General features: G+C 40.5%; 1 protein-coding gene across 1 annotated transcript in view; it reads left to right on the plus strand.

The window, feature by feature from the left end:
• The first annotated feature begins 239 nt into the window (after positions 1 to 239).
• Positions 240 to 22,383, plus strand: part of GUCY2C (guanylate cyclase 2C) — a 77,132-nt gene continuing 54,988 nt past the window's right edge. Inside the window, exons 1-7 of the mRNA XM_008140435.3 lie at positions 240 to 456; positions 10,278 to 10,390; positions 12,133 to 12,197; positions 15,179 to 15,394; positions 16,456 to 16,577; positions 18,006 to 18,102; positions 20,831 to 20,936. Of these exons, the coding sequence (XP_008138657.2) occupies positions 240 to 456; positions 10,278 to 10,390; positions 12,133 to 12,197; positions 15,179 to 15,394; positions 16,456 to 16,577; positions 18,006 to 18,102; positions 20,831 to 20,936 (936 nt within the window). The remainder of the gene's footprint in view (positions 457 to 10,277; positions 10,391 to 12,132; positions 12,198 to 15,178; positions 15,395 to 16,455; positions 16,578 to 18,005; positions 18,103 to 20,830; positions 20,937 to 22,383) is intronic.

Genomic DNA, 22,383 nt, shown 5'->3' on the forward strand with positions numbered 1-22,383 from the left:
CTCTGACCTTTCTGTGAACAAACACAAAAAGTGAACTTTGGTTTATCTCCTACCATAATGTAGCTGCTTATTACCGGCGAGCAGGCTGTATTCCATGGCCCATGTGACCAGAAAGCAACGTGTGGCAGAGTAGACTGAGGGACCTAGCTAGAGGCTGTCCAGCTGGTGCTCCTGACTCCCTAAAAGCCCAGAGCAAAGCAACTGAGCACAAGGAGTATGGTCCTGAGGTGAGCGAGGTCATGAAGAAACCACTGTTGGGCTTGACTCTGTGGTCACTGCTCCTCTGTCCAGGGCTGATGTGTTTCAACGACCAGGTGACTCAGAAATGCCACAATGGCAGCTACGAGATCAGCGTCCTGATAATGAAAAACTCGGCCTTCCGAGAGCCCCCAGAAAACTTGGAAAATGCAGTGAAACGGGGATTGGAAATCGTGGAGAGGCGTCTAAGGGATGATGGTAAGAATATGGTAACAGAATCCTCCTCCTCCTCCCGGTTACAACCTCTGGGATCAAAGGGTTGCTAAGTGAAGATCTTGTGTTCTTTGCCTGAATACCAACCTTTTCTAAGGGCCTGTCCTACAACTCCTTTTTATTTCAAGGCAGTAGATTCTCAAACAGAAGGATTTGAGTCCTACCACATTTAATAATTCCCTGTTGTAAGATACTATGTTATTTTTATTGTTGCACAATTGTTTTTAAAAGACTACACTAAACATTTTCATGTATATAGTTGTTGTTATTTTTGTTTTGTTTTGTTTTTCATTCTCTGAGACTAGATTGCTAGACTTCACTCATAATCTACCTTGCTCTGGGGATGGCCTGACTCAGGGGATGCCAGGTGTTCACAGCAGTGAAATGTCCCAGATAGCATTTCAATAAAAAACGGATTTATTTCTCATTTTCAGAGAGGCAGGCATCATGTTTCCTCCTGCAACTGCTCAGGAGCAAGATTTGGTCTGGACCTGAAATTTCCTAGGGTTTCCAGTCAAGAAGATGAATTAGGGAGTAAAATTCATACAGATGCTGAATCTTTTTCTGGGATTTTTAATCCATCTGTTCACTCTTTACTTCTCTGGTGGCTATTATAATAAAACACTAGTGGCCCGGTGCACGAAATTTGTGCATGGGGTGAGGGGGTTCCCTAAGCCCAGCCTGCACCCTCTCCAATTGGGGACCACTTGGAGGGTGTCCGACCCCCAGTTTAGGCCCGATCCCTGTGAACCAGCGGTCGGACATCCTTCTTGCAATATGGGACCACTGGCTTCTAACCGCTCACCTGCCTGATTGCCCTAACCTCTCTGCCTATCTGCCTGATAACCCCTAGTTGCCCCTGCCTCCCTTCCTGATCACCCCTAACTGCCCTTCCCTGCCAGCCTGGTCTCGCCCCCAATTGCTCTCCCCTGCCGCCCTGATTGCCCCCAACTGCCCTCCCCTGCCAGCCTAGTTGCCCCCAACTGCCCTCCCCTGCCAGCCTGATCTTGCCCCCAACTGCCCTCCCCTGCTGGTCTGATTGCCCCTAACTGCCTCTGCCTTGGCCCCCACCACCATGGCTTTATCTGGAAGGAAGTTGGATGTCTGGAAGATGGCCAGTTGGCCCGGTCTAATTAGCATATTACCCTTTTATTAGTATAGATCAGTGGTCGGCAAACTCATTAGTCAACAGAGTGACAAACCGCAGCTCGCCGACCACTGGTATAGATAGTTGATATAATAAATTTCCAATAGAATTTAGTGTTGCAGTTCTCCATTGTATCTTTTAATTATTAAAATAAACTTTACAACATTAGATAAAATATGTAGAATAAAATATTAGGTAAAATATGAGGAAAAAATCACCACTGATCATTTCTAGCAGCCTGGATATTTATATGCTTCTCAGTTTCTTGTTTATAAGAACATGGTTGGGATCACATAGAAACAATTTTTTAGCCTTCTGATTTCACTTTACATCATTGTAGAAGTGACTTTCCTATAACTGCATAATCTTCATAGCATCCTGAGAATAGATGTGTAATAACCTTTGGAGTAGATATTCTCCCAAATTATCCTATATAATAAAGAGCTAATATGCTAATTAGACTGAACAGCAGAACAACTGTCCAGACGACCTTCCAGGCGACCTTCTGGATGAAGCCGGGGCTGCGAGGGCCCACTGAGGTAGCTGGGGCTGTGAGGGCCAAGCCCCTTGCATGAATTTCGTGCATCGGGTCTCTAGTTTAATAATAATGTAAGGTATTTTATTACTTTAAATTTTGCATAATTATTTTTTAAAGACTACACTAAACATTTTCATGTATATAGTTTTTTTTCATCCTTTGAGACTAGATTGCTGAAAGTATAATTACTGAGCCAATGCAATTTGATGCATCTCAGTGGTTATTGATGGTTTTGAGGAAGGTATGTCTTAAACTTCTCCATTTAAAATTGTCTGGTAATAATACCAACCGATATTATACATATGTGTAATAAGTTCTTTTTCTCTGCAACATACATTTCTTCAATCTGGTCTGAAACTGGATTCAGATATAAATAGAGAAACTAAGAGGTCATTATAAGAGGTCATTTCATAAAATTCTTTATTTACTGAGGCAGTGTGTAGTAATGGGAAGAACATTTTATCTAAAGTCTGAAGACCTGTATTGGAATCCTTTTCTCGGAGTTTTCTCTCTTTGTGACCCTGGGTGAGTGATTTCTCTTCTTCTCTCCGAGCCTTGGTTTCCTTGTTTACTGAATACCTCTCATGTGCTGGGTAAGGGTTATATAACCCTTTTAATCACAGCTCTGTTAGACTGGCATTGTTGACACTTTCACAATGGAGGTTTAGTAACTTTGCTTAAGTCATACAGATTGTCTGTTTGAAATGAGTTTCAAACTCATATATCGGTATAATTCCAAAGAGTGAATCTTGCCACTGTAAGACCTTTACCCACCACGAACTAACTTTCTCATTAAAATAAGGCAGTGGAGCCTTAGCCAGTTTGGCTCAGAGGATAGAACGTTAGTTGGCAGACTGAAGGGTCCCAGGTTCGATTCCAGTCAAGGGCATGTACCTTAGTTGCAGGCTCCATCCCTGGTCGGGGTGCGTGCAGGAGGCAACCAATCAATGTGTCTCTCTCAATACATGTTTGTCTCTCTCTCTCTCTCTCACCCTCTCCTTTCCACACTTGCTAAAAATCAGTGGAAAAATATCCTTGGGTGAGGATTAACAAAACAAAACAAACAAAAAATAAGACAGTGGAGCATTGTGGTTAGAAGTAGAGATTTGGAATCAAATAGGTCTTGGTTCATATTCTAGCTGTTTATCCAACCATTTGTCACCACTGACCTCAAGAAAATTATTTAAGTTTTCTGAGCCTCATTCCCTCACCTATAAAATTGCAATAGATAGCAGTTACCTCTTATGGCTATTGTGTGAATTAAATGAGAAAATTCATATAAATTATGCAATACACTGACGGAAAATAGTAAGAACTCAGTAAGTGGCAGTTGTTTTTATTATTGTAATTTATTGTTTTTTTAAAATCTTCACCTGAGGGCATGCTTAGAGAGAAGAAGGGAGAGGAGGAGAGAGAGAGAGAGAGAGAGAGAGAGAGAGAGAGAGAGAGAGAGAAACATCAATGTGAGAGATAAACATTGATCAGTTGTGGGTAACCTTTCTCAGCACGGGACAACACCCAGCTGTTCTTGAGAATGTTAATGTTGTAGTTGTTGCTAGGCTATTGCTGATATTAGGAGAACAAGTTACCAGTCATATGAAATAAACAGTAAAGTGTATTGGTAAGATATTAATCTCTGAACTCATATACCCTGAATTTGAATTCCTGCTCCATCATTTACTAATGAGTTATTTATTTTCTTGAAGTTTCACTCATCTCATTTGTAAAACAGAGTTATTAATGGTGAAGTTGTAAAATAGATTAAATGAGTGGAAAATTTTAGGGGGAAGAAAGAATAAACAGTGATGGCTGAATTTTTGTACTTGGTGATGCATTTTGTTGGATGAGTGTTGATGTATAATAAACTCAAGTAGGGCAAGTTGTGATGAAAAGATAGGTTCATGTTTTAAAACATATTGAGCATTATTATTTGTAAAAAATCTAATACAATATAATGAAGGGCTAAATAGAAGAAATTCAAATGTTTTGGGTGATGTGTAAATGGAAGAATGCAATATTTTCTCCTAGTACTTAGAAAACCTTTGTGCATTTGAAGAATAGGTAGGATTTGATGAAAAAGAAGATTGCTTCAGCCTTAGGACATTAACTCCTCAAGGGTGTATGTTCCATGGCTAAACTCACCAGGCCGATGCCCTGCATGTGCTGTCATGCCCTAGACTCGGGCACTATATGCAGATTCACTTTGGTACAACCCCATCCTGAAAGCCCTGGATAGGAGATAGAGGGTTCCGAGATCACTGAATTTTATTGCATTCCACTCATTCTCCCAGGACTGAGAATCCATGGTATGGTGAGAGAGCAGGCCAGAGAGGAATCAAAAATAGTGCTTGGGGTAATTGCTTATTTTAAAAGTTAAGCTTTGAATTGTCATTCCATAGATGTCTTTCCATTGTCTGAAAAAAGTTCAGTATATTTTTGAGAGATCATTTGGAATTTGCAGCAATTAAAGGGATAAAAAAACAAACATAGTTCACATAACCATAAAATGTTAAGAAGTAGCACCATACTACAGTATGTTCTATAGAAGTAGCTCTCAAACTTTTTGGTCTCAAGACCTCTTTACATTCTAAAAAATAATTGTGACATCTGAAGAGTTTTGTTTATGCAGTTACATTTATCAACATTTACTGTACTGGAAATTAAAACAGAAATGTTTTATTTTTTTATGTTCTCATTCTTTTTTAAATTTTATTATCATTACTTTTTTGTTAATCATCACGTGAGGATATTTTTAAATTTATTTTATTTTTATTTATTAAATTTATTGGGATGACATTGGTCAACATGAACATATAGGTTTCAGGTGTGGGTTTCTATGTTACAAGATCTGTATATTGCACCCTGTGCCCACCACCCAAAGTCAAATCTTCTCCTGTCAGCATATATTAGGACCCCTTCTCCCCCCACCCTGCCCTCTGGCAACCACCACACTGCTGTTTGTGTTCATGAGTTTCAGTTTTATATTCCACATACGAGTGATATCATATAGTTCTTAGCTTTTTCTGGCTGACTTATTTCACTTAGCATAATGTTCTCAAAGTTTATCCATGTTGTTGTAAATGGCAGTAATTCATTCTTTCTTATGGAGGGCTAGTATTCCATTGTGTACATGTACCACATCCTCTTCTTCTAGTCCTCTATAGTGGGACACTTGGGTTGTTTCCATGTCTTGGCCACTGTGAATAATGCTGCAATGAACATAGGGGCACAGGTATCTTTGGGAATACATGATTTTTAGTTTTTTTGGGTATATACACAGGAGAGGGATTGCTGGGTCATATGGTAGCTCTATTTTAATTTTTTGAGGAATCGCCAGACTGCTTTCCATAGTGCTTGTACAAGTCTACATTCCTACCAGCAATGGATGAGGTTTCTGTTGTGGAGCGGATGCGAGTGAATGACCACTGGAGCCCAGACCAAATTAAAATTTAGGGAGCCTTTATTAGCCAGGCGGCCGGACGACCCGGCGACTGCTCTGCCATTCTCCACGCAGGGAGACCAGAGAGCAGCAGTGACTCATTGTGTAGGACCACTTTTAAGCACATTAACCACATCCGGTTTTTGCAGAACAAGTAACCCAAGACAAAACAGTTTTTCCCAAGCAACGTCAGGATCATGCCAATGACGACCATGTTATTCACAGGGTCATCCTGTTCTTCAGAAAGCTGACAGTGTTCTGTGAAAGAAGGCTACGTGCTGGGAAGGGGCCATGAGACCATATCTCAAGGCTTGGCCTAGTGTCAGCACTGACATCTCTATCTGGGGCATAGTCCACAGCCTCTCTGGAAGCTTGCTCAAAAATTCCACTCTCTAACAGTTTCCTTGTTTCCACAACGTCTCCAACACTTGTTATTGATTGTCTTATTGATAATGGCCACTCTAACAGGTCTGAGGTGGTATCTCATTATACTTTTTATTTGCATTTCCCTAGTTGCCAGTCAGGTTGAACATCTTTTCATATATCTATTGGCTATTTATATGTCTTCTTGAGAGAGGTGTATTTTCAGGTCCTCTGCTCACTTTTTGATTGGGTTGTTTGGTGTTGAGTTTTACGAGTTCTTTATATATTTTGGAAATTAAACCTTTTTTGGAGCTACTGTTTGCAAATATCATCTTCCATCTGGTTGGCTGCCTCTTTGCTTTGTTGTCAGTTTCTTTTGCTGTGTAGAGCTTTTTAGTTTGATATAGTCCCATTCATTTATTTTTTTGCCTTTACTTCCCTTGCTTTTGGGGTCAAGTTCATAAAATGTTCTCTATGACCAAGGTCCATAAGTTTGGTCCCTATATTTTCTTCTATGTAATTTATTGTTTCAGGTCTTATATATAGGACTTTGATCCATTTTGAATTAATTTTTATACATGGGGACAAACTGTAATCCAGTTTCATTCGTTTGCATGTGGCTTTCCAGTTTTCCCAGCACCATTTATTGAAGAGACTATCCATACTCTATTGTGTGTTTATGACTCCTTTGTCAAAAATTATCTGTCCATATGCATGTATTTTTATAGCTGGGCTCTCTATTCTGTTCCATTGATCTGCATATCTGTTTCTCTGCCAATATGATGCTGTTTTGATTATCGTACCTCAAAACAGAAATGTTTTAAATATTTGCTTATCGATTCATTTAAATAACAACTATAGACACTTTATCAGTTAACATAGATAATATTTTTTAGTAAAGAAAACCTATATTTATCAAAACAAAAAAATAAAAGTAGGTGGGAAAGTGGTATTGATTTACATTTTTGTAAATCTTTAATGTCAGGCTTAATAGAAAATGGCTGGGTTTTCATATCTGCTTCTGCACTTAATCTATATATATACTAATAGCCCTGCACATGAATCGGTGCACCAGTAGCTCACCAGTAGCTGCTGCCCTCCAGTAGCTCTCCGCCCGTTGTCCCACCCTCCTGTAGCTTCCCCCACCCCTTTTCCTCCCTCCCTCCGCCCCCCTCATAGCTTGCTGCCCTGCCCCCTTCTCCGCCGCCCACTTGTAGCTCACTGCCTCACCCTCCTGCTGATCCGTGATCTAGTCCTTACACGATCAGTCGTTACACTTCACGGCGTAATGACCATTTGCATATTACATCTTTATTATATAGGATAAAAGGATAAGCAACCATCTGACCATCCAACCGGTAGCTATGATGCACAATGACCACTAGGGGGCAGATGCTCCAACCAGTAGCTATGACATGCACTGACCACCAAGGGGACAGACGCTCAATGCAGGAGCTGCCAAGATGACTTGGCAGCGGCAGTTCTTGGGTGACGCACCCTGAACCAGAGAGGAGGGAGCCAGATTCCGGGATGTGTCACCCGAGAACCACCCTCTCGCAATCTGGGACCCCTCAGAAGATATCAGAAAGCTGGTTTCAGCCTGATCCCTGCAGGCCAGGCCGAGGGACCCCACCTTCCAGAGGGACCCTGCTCACTCCACAGATGCCCTTCGAGCCATGGCGCCACCCCAGGTGCAGCCTGCTGGGGAGTGACCATGGGTGGTTGGCTTCAGGGCGTGTCCAGCCCATCTTGCCCAGTCCTGCCCCTCCGGCCACCTTCTAATTAATTTCCTTTCAATGTGCATGAATCCGTGCACTGGGGCACTAGTGTCTTATAATAATACATATTATGTAGCCTCTGGAAAACTCTCACTATATAATCATGAATGAAGGGAAGTAGAAAAAAGCAAAAATATCTTATTGTAATTACGTGAATGGTTTTAACCCCCTGGACCTCCTGCGAGAGTCTCCAGGTACCTCGGGAGTCAATGGCCCCACCCTTTGAGAACTACTTTCTACAGCGGGATCTGGAATCAGAGTGTCCTTAGTTCAAAACTCAGCTTCACTTCTAACCAAGTTAATTAATTTCTATTGATCTCCATCTTCTCATTTTTAAATTAGGAAGGTAAATTATTAATTAACCTCATAGGATTCAGGGAAGAATTTAGTGAAAGGATGCATGCAAAAATCCATAGCCCAACGCTAGGCATATAATAACAGAGATCATCCAGATCTATTCTATGAATAAATGGGTGAGAAACTGGGGCCCCAAAGGTGAAATTACTTGTACAAGATCACACTCAATAGACATCAATTCCCCTTCTCCCAGACCCTGTACAGTAAAAACCTTGATTTTGCCATGCCCATCCATCATGGACTGCCTTGAACCTAGGATTTTTGAGTGGATCATCTTTAGTGTCCCTCATAGCAACAGGCAGTTGAGGCGTAAGAGCTGTCTTATACATTAACAGGGAAAGTGTGGCCATCTTCCCAATGCTCTGTTTTCATCATGTGACTGTGCACTGGCCTCCATTTCACTTTCTGACTCCTCTTGCTACTTTCCTAGACTTTCTCCACCCCAATTTTCTACTGCTCCCCACATACATTCTCCCATTCCAATAGGTCCACCATAGCCTCACTCAGACTATTCTCCTGGCTTCATGTGCCCTATATTCTCCCTATTGTTATGAGAATTAAATAAGATAAAAGCTATAAAGGGTCACTGACCTCACATCTTCCATTAGCTTTCTCTGACTGGTCTTATTTACACTGATCTCTTCTATTTGTCTAGTCTGAATGAACAAAATGCTTATTTAGATCTCCTACTAAACAAAGTACAGTAGCAGAATAAGTATCCTTGTCTTGGCCAGTGTGGCTCAGTTGGTTGAGTGGCATCCCATGCACCCAAAGTTCTCTCATCCCATTCCCCCTCAGGGCACATGCCCAGGTTGTGGGTTTGATTCCCCGTCAGGGTACATGCAGGAGGCAACCAATGGATGTTTCTCTCTCACCGTGGTGTCTCTCTCTCCCGCTCTTCCTTCCTCTATAAATAAATAAATAAATAAATAAATATCCTTGAATTAACAACAACAACTAAAAAGGCAAGAGATAAAATGCTTCCTAGTTTTTAGAAACATTTCTGAGGTGGCTGTAGAAGAGCAAAGATGCTTCCATTTTCTAAAAGAACAGGTCTATATCTTTTAAAATATTCTAATTTGGATGTTCAGGAGAACAATAACTTCTATTGCTGATATTCTCTTTTAAAGGAATTAAAAATTATTACATTTGACAAACCTGCTTTTAATACCATTTTACATGTGAGTGAATCAAGTAGAGAAATAAAAGGGCTTGTGCAAGAACACATAGAAAGTCACTCATATTGCCAGACTAGCAACTGAGGTTTCCAGGCTTCCTAAATAAGAGCTTCACAAAACGACAGATATCTCTGCTTAGGAATCAGGGATTTGTCCTGAATATTTCTTATTGGAAGGAAAACAAAATGCAAGAGAAAGAGTTTGGTCAAATGGTTCTGCTATCTCTTTATTGTCTTCCAAAATGTGATGCCTAGCAATACCCAGGGATATTAGCATTGATACTCTTGCCTTCATCTGAAGATGACCCATTATCCAAAGATTCTGGTCCAGAATGGGTGGGCACAAGTCACTCTGACTGTCATTGCTTTCCTAACACTTCCCAGACCCATATAGGAAACTTGCTGAGTCTACAATAATAAAAAACAGGATGAAGAAAATGAAAATGTTCTCAACTGGATTGTGGGACGGTTGTGCAAATATACACACACACACACACACACACACACACACACACACACAAGGTGGGCCAAAAGTAGGTTTACAGTTGTAGATACACAAAACATGGAGTTTATTCTTGTATTATTATTTATTGTATTACTTTGCATATGAACAACTGTAAACCTACTTTTGCCATACTATATATATATATATATATGCATATATATGTGTCTGTGTGTGTGTGTGTGTGTGAAATATATATACATATAAATATATGTTTACTAAAAATCATTGAATTGTACACTTAAAATGAGTGATTTTTCTGGTGGTAAATTATGCCACAAAAAAAGCTGATGAGAGAGAGACAGACAGAAGCAGAGAGACAGAGATAGAGAGAAGAAGTGACAGAGAGTAATATAAGAACTCCAAACTCAAATATCCCTAGGCCTGAAAATGGATCTCCATTTTTTCCCCCCAGGGTCAATTGGCAAAAGGTAACTTTTATGTCTGGTATGAACTACTAAAAAATAACACTAGTTTTCTCTTTTTCCTTCTTTCTGGATAACAGGAATAAATGCAACTGTGAACGCTACCTTTATCCGTACAGAGGATGCGATTTATAAATCAAGTGACTGTCGGAGTAGCACCTGTGAAGGCCTTGACCTGCTCAGGACAATTTCAGTAAGTATCTGCCTTGGTAGATATAGCTCACACCCTCTTGTCACTGGACAATCATAGTGTGAACCTTGGGCACCTGTCCATGAGCATCTCTCACGTCAGCTCTAGCCATGCTGAGTGATGTCAACACAGGATTCTCTCACTTTATCCCTATAGATTTCCCACGTGATGATGGCCCGCCAGGAATCCAGGAAACGGAAAGAACCTTAGCTATCTGTACACTTTCAGTGTTAGGGAGTGGAATTATTTCATTTTAAACACCTTTTAAAATTTTAATGTTGGTCCTAACTGGTTTGCCTTTGTGTTCCTCAAGAAATACCTGAGGTGCCCTGTTAAAAATATATTCTAAAGCCCTTCAGCAGAGATCTCTGTGTCAAGTCATCACCATATATGTGACTACATGAGATCTGAATCTGAAACCTAACTTTAACACAATAACTGTCATGTCAAAGGGTAGATAATGGGACGAGAGAGATTCTTGCCTAATCCTTACTCCCAACTCCCCCCCCCCCTCCGCACCCCCATGCAGGTCTTGGAACACTAAAGAGTGTTCCAAGCTCTCTAGAAGCAAGTAGGTGTGTGAGATGCCCCCTTTACTACAGAAATCTTTGAAAAGGCCCTCCGTGAAACAGGGCACCAGGCACAGAGCCGTGCATGGTTCCAAAGCTTTAATCAATAACATTATACGTTCACCGAGGTAGGCTCCACCCAGGCCAGGAGGAGTGGCTGATTATAGCAGTCACACTCAGTCCTGGAACAGGGGGTGGGGTGGGGGGGTGGGGGGTGGGGGTGGTGGGGGGAGGGTGGAGGGGGGGGGGAGGGGGGGGGGGGATCGGTTAGCGGGGAGGAAGAAAAGTTTAGGTGCTTCCTCCCTGGATCTCTACAGAGGAAGGTATGACCTGGTTCTCTAAAACCAAGGATGGAATGTTCCTAATCACATTCCCCTTGAGAAATAGTAGAAAAAAGATCTATCATTGCCCAGCTGGTCACATTGCATTTGTCCTCTTTAGCCCTACTTTGTAGCTCTCCCTAAAACTTGCCCACTCCCTCCAGAGCACCTCCAAATCTAGTTTTTCTCTAATGTGGCTGACAGACACTACTATGTATGTGCCCGTCTGCCAGTCCTTCCTCCACTCTGCATCTCCCTCTTGATAAAGGTTCCCTGCAGTCAGCTCACTTTCTCTTTCAGTGGAATAGCTTTCCCTCCACCCACAGCACTTCCTCCCTTAGCTGCCCCTTCCTCTCAGACTACTTCCTCCCTTAGCTGCCCCTTCCTCTCAGACTACTTCCCCCCTTAGCTGCCCCTTCCTCTCAGACTACTTCCCCCCTTAGCTGCCCCTTCCTCTCAGACTACTTCCCCCCTTAGCTGCCCCTTCCTCTCAGACTACTTCCCCCCTTAGCTGCCCCTTCCTCTCAGATTACTTCCCCCCTTAGCTGCCCCTTCCTCTCAGACTACTTCCCCCCTTAGCTGCCCCTTCCTCTCAGACTATTTCCCCCCTTAGCTGCCCCTTGCCCAGCAAGAGGCACCCCATGTTGCCCCCTTCTGCTCTGCATTCTAACACCTTAAGTGGTCTACTTTCTAACCTTTTGTGAGCCTTTCCCTTGCCACTTCTTTTCTGTCTTTTGATTCTTTCCTTCGTTTTTTTTTTTGTTTGTTTGTTTGTTGTTTGTTTGTTTGGTTTTGTTTTGTGTGTGTTTTCATTTTAGGGATTAGTTTTTTTTTCTTTCTTTTTTTTCTCCTACAGAATCAAAAGGAGGTGGGTTGTGTCCTCATGGGGCCCTCGTGTACATATTCCACCTTCCAGATGTAGTAAGTAGTTTGTTTTATTGTTGTTTTGATGCCACTATGAATTGAAATCAAGACATGACATCCATGTTAAAAACGTTTATCAAACAGCAGTCTAGTCAAGGCGACACAATCAGGGGTGTTGGGGCCCTCCTATATTGCCACCTGTCTTACAACCATAATTCCTTTATTGAGTTCACTCTGTCTTTGCTCAGAGTGGGGTGAGCCAGAGGTGCAGTTACCAACATCTAAGCTGGAGGAGCAACGTGGTATAAAGTCAGAGTTCTGGCAGGAAACAGGGAAGACAGTGCACTTGGATAATTTGAGGAGCTTAATCAAAGAAATACTCACAAAAGTATAAGCAGAGTGTATGGAAACACAAAGAAAGGGGCAGCACCCAAGGGCATGAGCAGGGCTCTGTTTTAGCTCCAGGTTTACCAGAGTAAGGAAGGTAGCAAGGTACTTATTTCATAGCATTATTTGAAGGTTATAAATAACATATTAAAGTACTTTGCACAATGCACTTATCACCTTAGAAAGAAGCTTTCAATATATTCCTGAATGCAAATACTTCTCTTTGGGACAGTCGCCCTCATCCCTCCCATTCATTAATCTCATCACCACAGACACTTTGGTCTTCCAGATTACACAGACCCCAGTCAAAATCCCTCCCACATGCCTTTCTTTCACCTGTTACAATCTTCCCCTGAATCAAGGATCAGCCCTCACCTACACAGAGAGACCTGTGCTGAAAAACCCCTTGCAAGAGACTTTGGAGGGTAAACATTAGATCTCTGAAATGTCTGTTGCAAACTGTTCTTCTCACACCTCACACCCAGCTCCACAGACACACAGGTGCTCGGGGCCATTGTACACCATAGACACACCATAGAAGCATTTATTTTTTTTTAGCTCATACCAAAATGCAGACAAATACAGAATCTTATTCTTCCTTGCACTCGTTCCTGATGGTTGTCTTGTCTGACTACTTATTGATAATGCTATAGAGTACACTCAAAAGAAAAGGGGGGTTAAGAAAATGGACTCACCATTTATGAGGACTTGCCATGTGCAAAGAAGCATTTTCATTTTAAATATGTTTTTATTGAGTTTATAGAGAAAGGAAGGGAGAGGGAGAGAAAGATAGAAACATCAATGATGAGAGAGAATTATCAACAAGCTGCCTCCTGCACTCCCCCTACTGGGGATTGAGCCCATACCAGGGCATGTGCTCTGACTGGGGATTGAACCATCACCTCCTGGTTCATGGATCAGCCACTCAGCCAGACCACACAGGCAAGAAGCATTTTTATTTTATTGGAATAGAGAGAATTAAGTAAAACCTAGCCCCAGCCTGGTGACATAGAGAAGGTGATGAGGACGCTGGTGACCAGTACAAGTCAGAGTGAGGTGGGTTCCATCACAGAAGTACAAACAAGAGACTCTGAATGCACAGAAGGAAATGGTCACCTCTGGTTGGGAGAGTTACACTTTGAGAAGAGAAAGACTTCATGAAGGCAGTGGTATAGAAGTTGTATATTGAAAAATGAGTAATATTTTAATGGGTAAAGATGAGGGGTTAAGCATCCCAGCCAGGCAGAGAAAGAAGTAAGTGTAAAAGCAAAGAAGCAGTGAAGTGTAGAAAACTTGTTACTCTGTACTAACGGGCATGCAATAGATATATAGGAGAATTAATAGAGATAAAACTAGGAAAAATGAAGGAGGGCCATATTTGGGAGGTCTTGAGTAATAGGGGAAAGAGTTATATTTAATTAGATTATTAGTTGCATGTGCTTTGTTGTATTTAATTAGATTTTGTTCTATTTCATTAACCACTAAGGATGAGCAGGGAAGGACCATAGGAAGCAGTTTAACTTTGGGAAGAATAACTGAAAAAAGGGTACAGGAAAGACTGGGGCAGACAAGGAGAGACTGTTGGCAGGGGAGAAGGGGGGATCCGTTCAGCATGAAGGCAGCTGAAATGCACAGGGAGGATAACTTTAAAGATATTTGAAGGTGGAACCAATAGTATTTGATAACTGATTGGATGTTGGGATGAGGGCTGGAAAGTAGTCAAAAAGACTTTGAGATCTCAAAACACTAAAAGAAATGGGAGAATCAGGATAAGGAACCATTTTGAGAAATAAAGATAAATTTGGCTGTGAACATGGGGAGTTTGAGATGTAAGCAGAACACTCAGTGACACCTTTCAGTGGAACACTGAAGATGGAAGGGGGTATTGTTGTCCTTCCTTTATCAAATACATATTGGGCACCTACATCTGGACCAGGCCAACTGGGGATGCTGAGGTGAACAAGCAAGACATGATCCCTGGCTTTAATGGAGCTTGCAATCCAGTGGAGGAGACAGATTCTCACCCAAATAATTACTTGGTCTTAGGTATCAAGGACATTTTCCTGATGAGTAAAGAGACATTTAATCTAGGACTTGATGGATTAGTAAGAGTTAGCCAAAGGGACTGGGCAACAGCATTCTTGGTATTTGTGAGGCCCTGATGGAGAATAAAGCTTGTTATGTTTAAGGAACTACAAGAAGGTCCATGTGCTGAGCAGAGGAAGGAAAACTAAAATCCTCAGCGATGTCTGTCTCAAATGTAATCCACAGAAGAGCCAGAAGTAAGGCAATGAATAGAGAAAAAAGTGTAGAGGGCATTCTTTGGACTTTACAATTGTGGTAGCTATAGAGGCCCATCATCTGTTTTCTTAGCCCTACTCCCCAACTTTTATATGTCCCAGCCTGCATGTTATGACAGCCCAAATGACAAGTTATTTTAGAATAAATCTAAGTAACTAAGTCACAGACACATGAAGACACCTGAAGTGTTCTTAAAGCCTAGCATATGCTCAATAAATGTTGTTTTAAAATTCACCTGTGTGGGAGGGTCACCTGTATTTCTTTACATGCTGCAACAGGTTAAAGAGGGATCTTATTTGTGCTACTTAAGTTAACCCTGATATTTATTTCTTTTTTACCTCTTGGCATAGCCTTGACGCAAATTTTAAATATCCCATGATTTCAGCTGGAAGTTTTGGATTGTCTTGTGACTTCAAAGAAAATTTAACCAGGTTGATGTCTCCAGCTAGGAAGTTGACACACTTCTTGGTTGACTTTTGGAAGACTAATAATTTGTCATTCAAAACTTTTTCCTGGACCACTGCATATGTTTTCAAGAATAATAACGAGTCTGAGGACTGTTTATGGTAAGCAGAATTATTAGCATTCTCTGGCATTTGCCACAGAAAGAAGCCAATGATCATGGCCAGCCACTGGTTATTATCAGATGCACCTTTCCATCTGTTACAGCATTGGGAGTGGACACCAGCCCACTCTCTTACAAATAAAAGCAAAGGGCCAAAAGGAAACATAGTATAATAAACATAATCAGCATGTGTTGCATTTTCAAACTTTTCGTAGTTTTCAAAGTACCTCCAAGACAGTTTTATTGATTTCCCACAGTAAACCTGAAGAAAAGAGAACAGATACTATGATCCCCATTTTACAGAAAAGGAAATGAAAACCAGAAGTTAATGCTTTCACATTACTGTGCAAGACATGATACCAGAGAATGTGCATTCTGCCTATACCTACAATTAGTTAGAAACCATTTCTCTCATAGTTTTTTTCAGAAGAATAAGTTGGGAGGTGGACAGGGAACAGGATAATGGGCACCACTGCTAAACTAAAATTGCAAGTTCCTTCTCCTTCAGCAAAGATAGCAGAGAGGATCCTTTGATCAGGTTATTACAGAACCAGGATGCTGCTCAGTTCTGTAGTCTCTATCTACGTAAGTACGCAGAAGACTAAAAGTAGGGCACCACTGGGATTGCACATCTACGGAACTACAAGAATCAACCCAAAGGCCTCATCCTAGAAACTTTGGGGTGAACTTAGAACACACATAAACTCATTTCACACAGGAGGAGAAATTATTCCTATCAACTTGGAATTTTTGTACTGTAGATTCAAAGGTTTCAACTTATCTGTGATAATGGGGCTGGTTTCTTCGGCAAATAGCAGAAAGCCATTATAAGGGACCCGCCAAATCTCTACTATGTGCATGAAGATCCCCTAAAACTTCCCCAATCCTTTCACTAAATTAGATGCTCATACTCATGGGGTGTATTATCTACTGTGTTAATAGCAGAAGTGAATTTTTGATTAACGAGTCCTAGGACAGATCTGTAAGCAATGAGCAAATGGCATGGAAGGCCATGAAGAAACAAAGCTGGATTCTTATAGTTTCTCTCTTTTTTTGTTCTAGGTACCTCAATGCTCTGGAGGCTGGAGTTTCTTATTTTTCTCAGGAACTTAGCTTCAAAGATGTATTGAGAGGAGAGGCTGAGTTTCAGAAAATCTTAATGGACCAGAATAGGAAAAGCAATGGTAAGAAGACATGAAGATAATTTTGCCAACTTCTTCCTCACAACTACCACTTCCTTATGAGTCATTTTGACAAATCTATCAGACAGAGTTGTCATTATTACCTCAATTTACTTCTTATCTTTTGGGAGATCTGTAGTTACATGCAATTCCATTATATTGTTTCTTTTGTTGATTAAAACTTTATCCTCTGGGAGAAATGAGAAAAGTGACATTGAACAAATATATTAACTTCATGAAAGTAATGATGATGTTAAAATCCAATTTTTATAAACCAAAATGACATTACGACCCATCATCACAGTAAACTGGTTTTTAAGTTCACCTCAATCCAGTATGTTATTGGATTTGTGACAATTCCTCAAACATTCTGAACCCTGCTTCACTCATGACTAAGAGGATGTATTTACTGATATCTAGCCTCACGTAAAATTATAAAAGTAAGCAAAGTACCTCACCTGCATAATGATCTCTGAGTTACAAGTCAAGTGTGAAACACTAATGGGATAAAGTCATCCTTTCTAAGTTATTAGGCAATTTGCTTCATTTTCTATAGAATTCTCTTTACAAATTAGAATAAATCAGGAGTAAAGGAATCAACTGTGGGAATTTCCTATGGGAAAATGCTTGCTTGGCAGGATTTCCTGGTATCACTCAAATCATTATCTACATTATCATATTTATTAAGCATTTACCAAACTAAGAACCTACCATTTGCAAAACATTGATCAAGATATGAGGGGGGGGGGAGATGAAGTATTAAATTATTCATGTCCCTACAGGGTTTACAATTCCACTGGGCAACACAATATTTTTAAAATCTAATAAAGCATCTCCCAATTCCTCTTACTCATAGTCATGCATTTGGGAAGTGGAGCTGCAGTTATAGAATCGGATTGGACTGCATCACTGAGATCACTAAGACTAAGACCTGAGTTAAGAAGCTACAAAGCCCACAAGGAAAGTTGCTTAGGAAAGCTTCATAAATTCTCACATTAACTTATACTATATTTTTTCCAAACACTTTACAAATGGTGAGGTGAAGATAGTTACTGATGAAAATAGTTTTTGTAATACTCCAGTGTGGTTTAATAGAATAAGCACTGACCCAGACTCATAAAGCTTTAATAGTAGAGCTACCTCTGTCATCTACTAGTTCTTTAACCCTTTGACATCTTGGCTTCGATTTCCTTAAATCAATAAAATTAAGGGAAAGGACTAGATCATTCTTTTTAAGATTCCATTTAGCTCTACTCTGACTCTGTGACTATAAATTTAAGAAAAGGGGAGGTAGTAATTTGAGGAATTGGTGTTAGTCTTAACACAAACATACCATGGACATACTGAGTTCAAATTCAGGCACCAGGTTCCCTTTCTGTTTGTGTGTACACCATTGTATATTCCTCTCTTTGTCTTGCTCTCTCTCCTCAGTGATTATTGTGTGTGGTACACCAGATATCATCTCCTCCATCAAGGGTGACCGGGAAGTGGCTGAAGACACTGTCATTATTCTAGTGGATCTATTTAAGTAGGTATAATATTTGGAAGAACTCTTCTCCTTTCAGAAAGAAAATACTCCAAGGATTTCTAAAAGGCGCATTCTCTTTGCCTTTGCTTCGCACAGCCTCATATAGGCTTCAGTATGGTGATGATATATTTTTTTAATCCTCACCAGAGGATTTTTTTTCCCATTGATTTTTAGAGAGAATGGAAGGGAGAGGGAAAGACAGAGAGAAACATCGATGTGAGAGAGACATCAATTGGTTGCCTTCTGCACGCCCGGGGCCAGGAGCCTGCAACTAAGGTACATGCCTTTGACTGAAATCAAACCGGCAAGGGCAGTGGTCGGCAAACTCATTAGTCAACAGAGCCAAATATCAACAGTACGATTGAAATTTCTTTTGAGAACCAAATTTTTTAACTTAAACTTCTTCTAATGCTACTTCTTCAAAATAGACTCGCCCAGGCCATGGCATTTTGTGGAAGAGCCACACTCAAGGGGCCAAAGAGCCGCATGTGGCTCGAGAGCTGCAGTTTGCCGACCATGGGGCTAGGGCATGATGATAATATTTTAATCTATGTTTCATTCCTTTTCTAATGCCCTCATTCTTTTTTAATTAATCATGGCCTTAGTGGAGATGTATTCCTTTGACATCATTATCATGTCTAAATAACGAAGTTTTATGAAAATCCCATTAAACCCACATGTCTATTCATCCTGGTGACCAGCCTGACTTTAAGGTCTTTCTCAGGCAGTGATAAATCAACTTATAACCCAATAATATTATCTATGAGAATGTGTGCCATATCTGTGCCTTCAAATGCTAATGGCCTTTGATCCTAGATTATTTTTCCTTCAGCCACCTTTGGTATGAGGAAAGTTCCAGTTAAATGAATTTAATTTATACAGTTATCCTTTGCCTACTGTGGATCATCACTGGGTGGTGATCTTTTCCTCTGCACTTCTCTGGAACTAAAGAGAGAGAGAGAAAAAAACAACAACACAGAAATCGCTCTTATTTATTTATTATTTTTATTTTTGGTTAATCTTCACCTGAGGATATTTTTTTCCATTGATTTTTAGAGAGAGTGGAAGGGAAGGGGGGAGACGGAGAGAGAGAGAAACATCAATGTGAGAGAGACACATCGGTTGATTGCCTCCTGCAGGCACCCCAACCAGGGCCGGGGATTGAGCCTGCAACCAAGGTACATGCTCTTGACCAAAATCAAACCCATGATCTTTCAGTCCATAGGCCAACACTCTATTCACTGAGCCAAACCAGCCAGGGCAACAGAAATTACTTGTTATCACATCCCTCATTTTACCACTCATCTTTTAATGTGGAGACTAACTGTGTCAAGGTAATATTTGAGTCAGAATAAGCTTAAATAGAGTTTCACTGGTGTGGCTGTGCCCTTTGCCCCATCAGCTGGATCATCTGACTTCACTTATCTGACTGGATCATTAATCATTACCTTTCTGTGTTCAGACCAGAAACTGTTACTGCATTAGCTCTTTCCTGTGTTTGCCTCGTCACTTCACCCACACTAAATGTATTTTTCACAGTGTTAAGAGAAGTGAAGCATATCAACTGGAGGCCTGTTTGACCACAAGTTGTTCATGAAGATAATCAACCAATTTAACTTTTTAGCTGCAGAATACAGGAAGGAGGGCACATTATCAGCATTTCATTCCAACAACCACATTTCAGTAACTGTTTTGCCCTCTGGAAGGAGTCCTCAGTGTAGCTTAGTTGGTGCAATTGTACTTTTAGCAAATCCTCAATTGACTGCCAAAGTGTTGGCAATCCTTTGTCGCTATTCCTGAAGGACACCTGACTATGTTTTGGGGAAATCATGAGGTTCACTTGAAACTAGACATAACTTGGATTCAAATTCTAATTCTGACACTTCTGGTTCATTTGACTCTTGGGTATGACTTAGTATTTTGAGATTAAATCTACTCGTTTGTAAAATGAGAATAAAAAATGTCCACTGCATCGGGGTACTTTTAGAATTGTATGTGCTAATATGAGCAAAAGATTCAAAACAGTTCTCAGTTCATAGATGTGTTCACCTCCTGTTTGAATATTAAATGATGGTCAGCCTAGTTATAGCAATTCAAGCATGTTAAATTCTTGGCCTATTAAAATATTCAAATGGTTGGGAAGCTAGGTACCATTTGCAGCACAGTCTCAGACGTTTTTGAGAGTCCACAATGTGCCAAGTATTATCTTGGAGTGGAGGATACAAGGATCAATAGGCACATGTCAAGAAGTTTACAGTAGTGGTAGAGAAAAGGGTTAGCCCTCCCATTCTTATGTTTTACCATCTGAAAAGTAATTTTAACTCCTAATTTTTTTTTTATCATATCTTAATATCTCTAAATTGTTATGAACACTTCAGGAAAAGAATGTTCCCAGATATAAACCAAGGGTCATTAAGTCTTGAAAGCAACCACTAGCTCACATGTCCAGAGCCCAGACACATTTCCCTGAAGGTGGTATCTGTCTTCTGATCTTCCTTTCCCTTGGTGTATGTTACACACAGCTGCCTAATTTCTCTTGTTCAACTTAGCAGGTGTAAAAGGAAATAAGCCTATATGGAGAAAGTAGAAAGTTTTGCAGGTTACTGGAAAAAAGAAAATGTTTTAAACTATTTCCAGGCTGCTGTTTTAGTTTGTGTGAAATTGTAGGAGCTCTATCTCTCTATTTGGAGGAACCTAATTTTCATGAGAAACTGTGCTTTTATTGCAGTAACCACTACTTCATGAACAATGTCACAGCCCCTGACTATATGAAAAATGTCCTTGTTTTGACACTGCCTCCTAAAGAGCCCATCCCAGGTGATTCTTTCTCCCAGGTAAGCTTTATATATGCATGCTATTATTTTCTTCTTCAAGGTTAAGATATTATTCTACTATTTGGGAACTCAAATTCTAAGATGAGCATTATTTTTTTACTCATTTCAATTCACTCAGCAAGTGTTAACTGAGACCAACTAGGTGTAATTGCAGGATTCCTGCTACTAAAACTCTTACTATGGGTCAGTGTGTTAGGCTCTAGACCAGCACAGCAGTGCACACTTCTGTAACATCAGGATGGAAGTGATAGGGGAGGTAGAAATAAACAATGTAAAATAAGTGAAGTTTTTCTACATCCTAAAGCAACTTTCTGCTGCCACCAATATCAAATTCTATCTTTAGAGATATACACAGGGGTGGGCAAAGGTAGGTTTACAGCTGTTCATATGCAAAATACAATAATTACTAAACAATAATACATGAATAAAATCTGTGTTTTGCATACTCACAACTGTAAACCTACTTTGCCCATCCCTGTATTCCTAAGTAAAAACATTGTTACCTATTATGATTAGGTTAACCATTGTCCACATTTATCCACAAGAGTCCTGGTTTATTCCTCACATCCCAGCATTTCATTGGGTTTAGCATTTGTCTCCAAAAAAGACATCAATTGGACATCAAATCATGGTCACCTAATTATAATGAGGGGCTCCTGACTGTAATGCCACTTGGTCTTGGTCATACACTGCACTTTAATGTGATCAAATTCATCAGATGTATTCTGCACTCAGAGGGCAGTTTTGGAGTGAGAAGAGGAGAGAAGGAGCAGTCCTGAAGATCATGAACACTTTTGGGTTGGCAAGCAAAGGCCAGGCCCAAAGAGTTCTATAAAGAAAGCTGGGTATCTTTGGAATATCACAGTTTTTCCTGCAATAGCAGCGCTAAGCTCTCTGTTTTACAATCCTGCCAAAATTAGGAGTCACACCCCTTTTGGGGTAGGACTGGGTCTCAACTGGATTCTTTTCAGCTCATGAAATGATGATTTCAGCAAAAAACACTGAAACCAATGAGAGGTGTTTTATTTTCCCCCTGTTATATTTTCTAACATATGTTCTTTGGGGTATAGTATTCAGATATCACTTGCACAGGTATCACTTACATAGCTTCTAGGGTCTGGCAAAAGTGTGCAATCCAAAATATCCAAGCTGACAGAACTCACTTGGCCTCAGTGGGGCACAGAGCTTTTAATCCATAGCCTTACTCTGTGAAGACTAGCATATAATTGTTTGCAAGGGAGTTTTAACCCTCTCTTTTATTTATTTATTTGTTTTTTATTTATTTGTTTATTTATTTGATTTTTAAAATTGATTTTTAGAGAGAGAGAAAGAGAGAGAGAGAGAAACATCGATGTGAGAGCAAAATATCAATTGGCTGCCTGCTGCATGTCCCCTACCAGAGATCGAGCCCTCAACCTAGACATGTGCCCTGACACAGAATCCAACC

Source organism: Eptesicus fuscus, chromosome 7, assembly GCF_027574615.1.
Source record: "Eptesicus fuscus isolate TK198812 chromosome 7, DD_ASM_mEF_20220401, whole genome shotgun sequence".
NCBI lineage: Eukaryota > Metazoa > Chordata > Mammalia > Chiroptera > Vespertilionidae > Eptesicus > Eptesicus fuscus.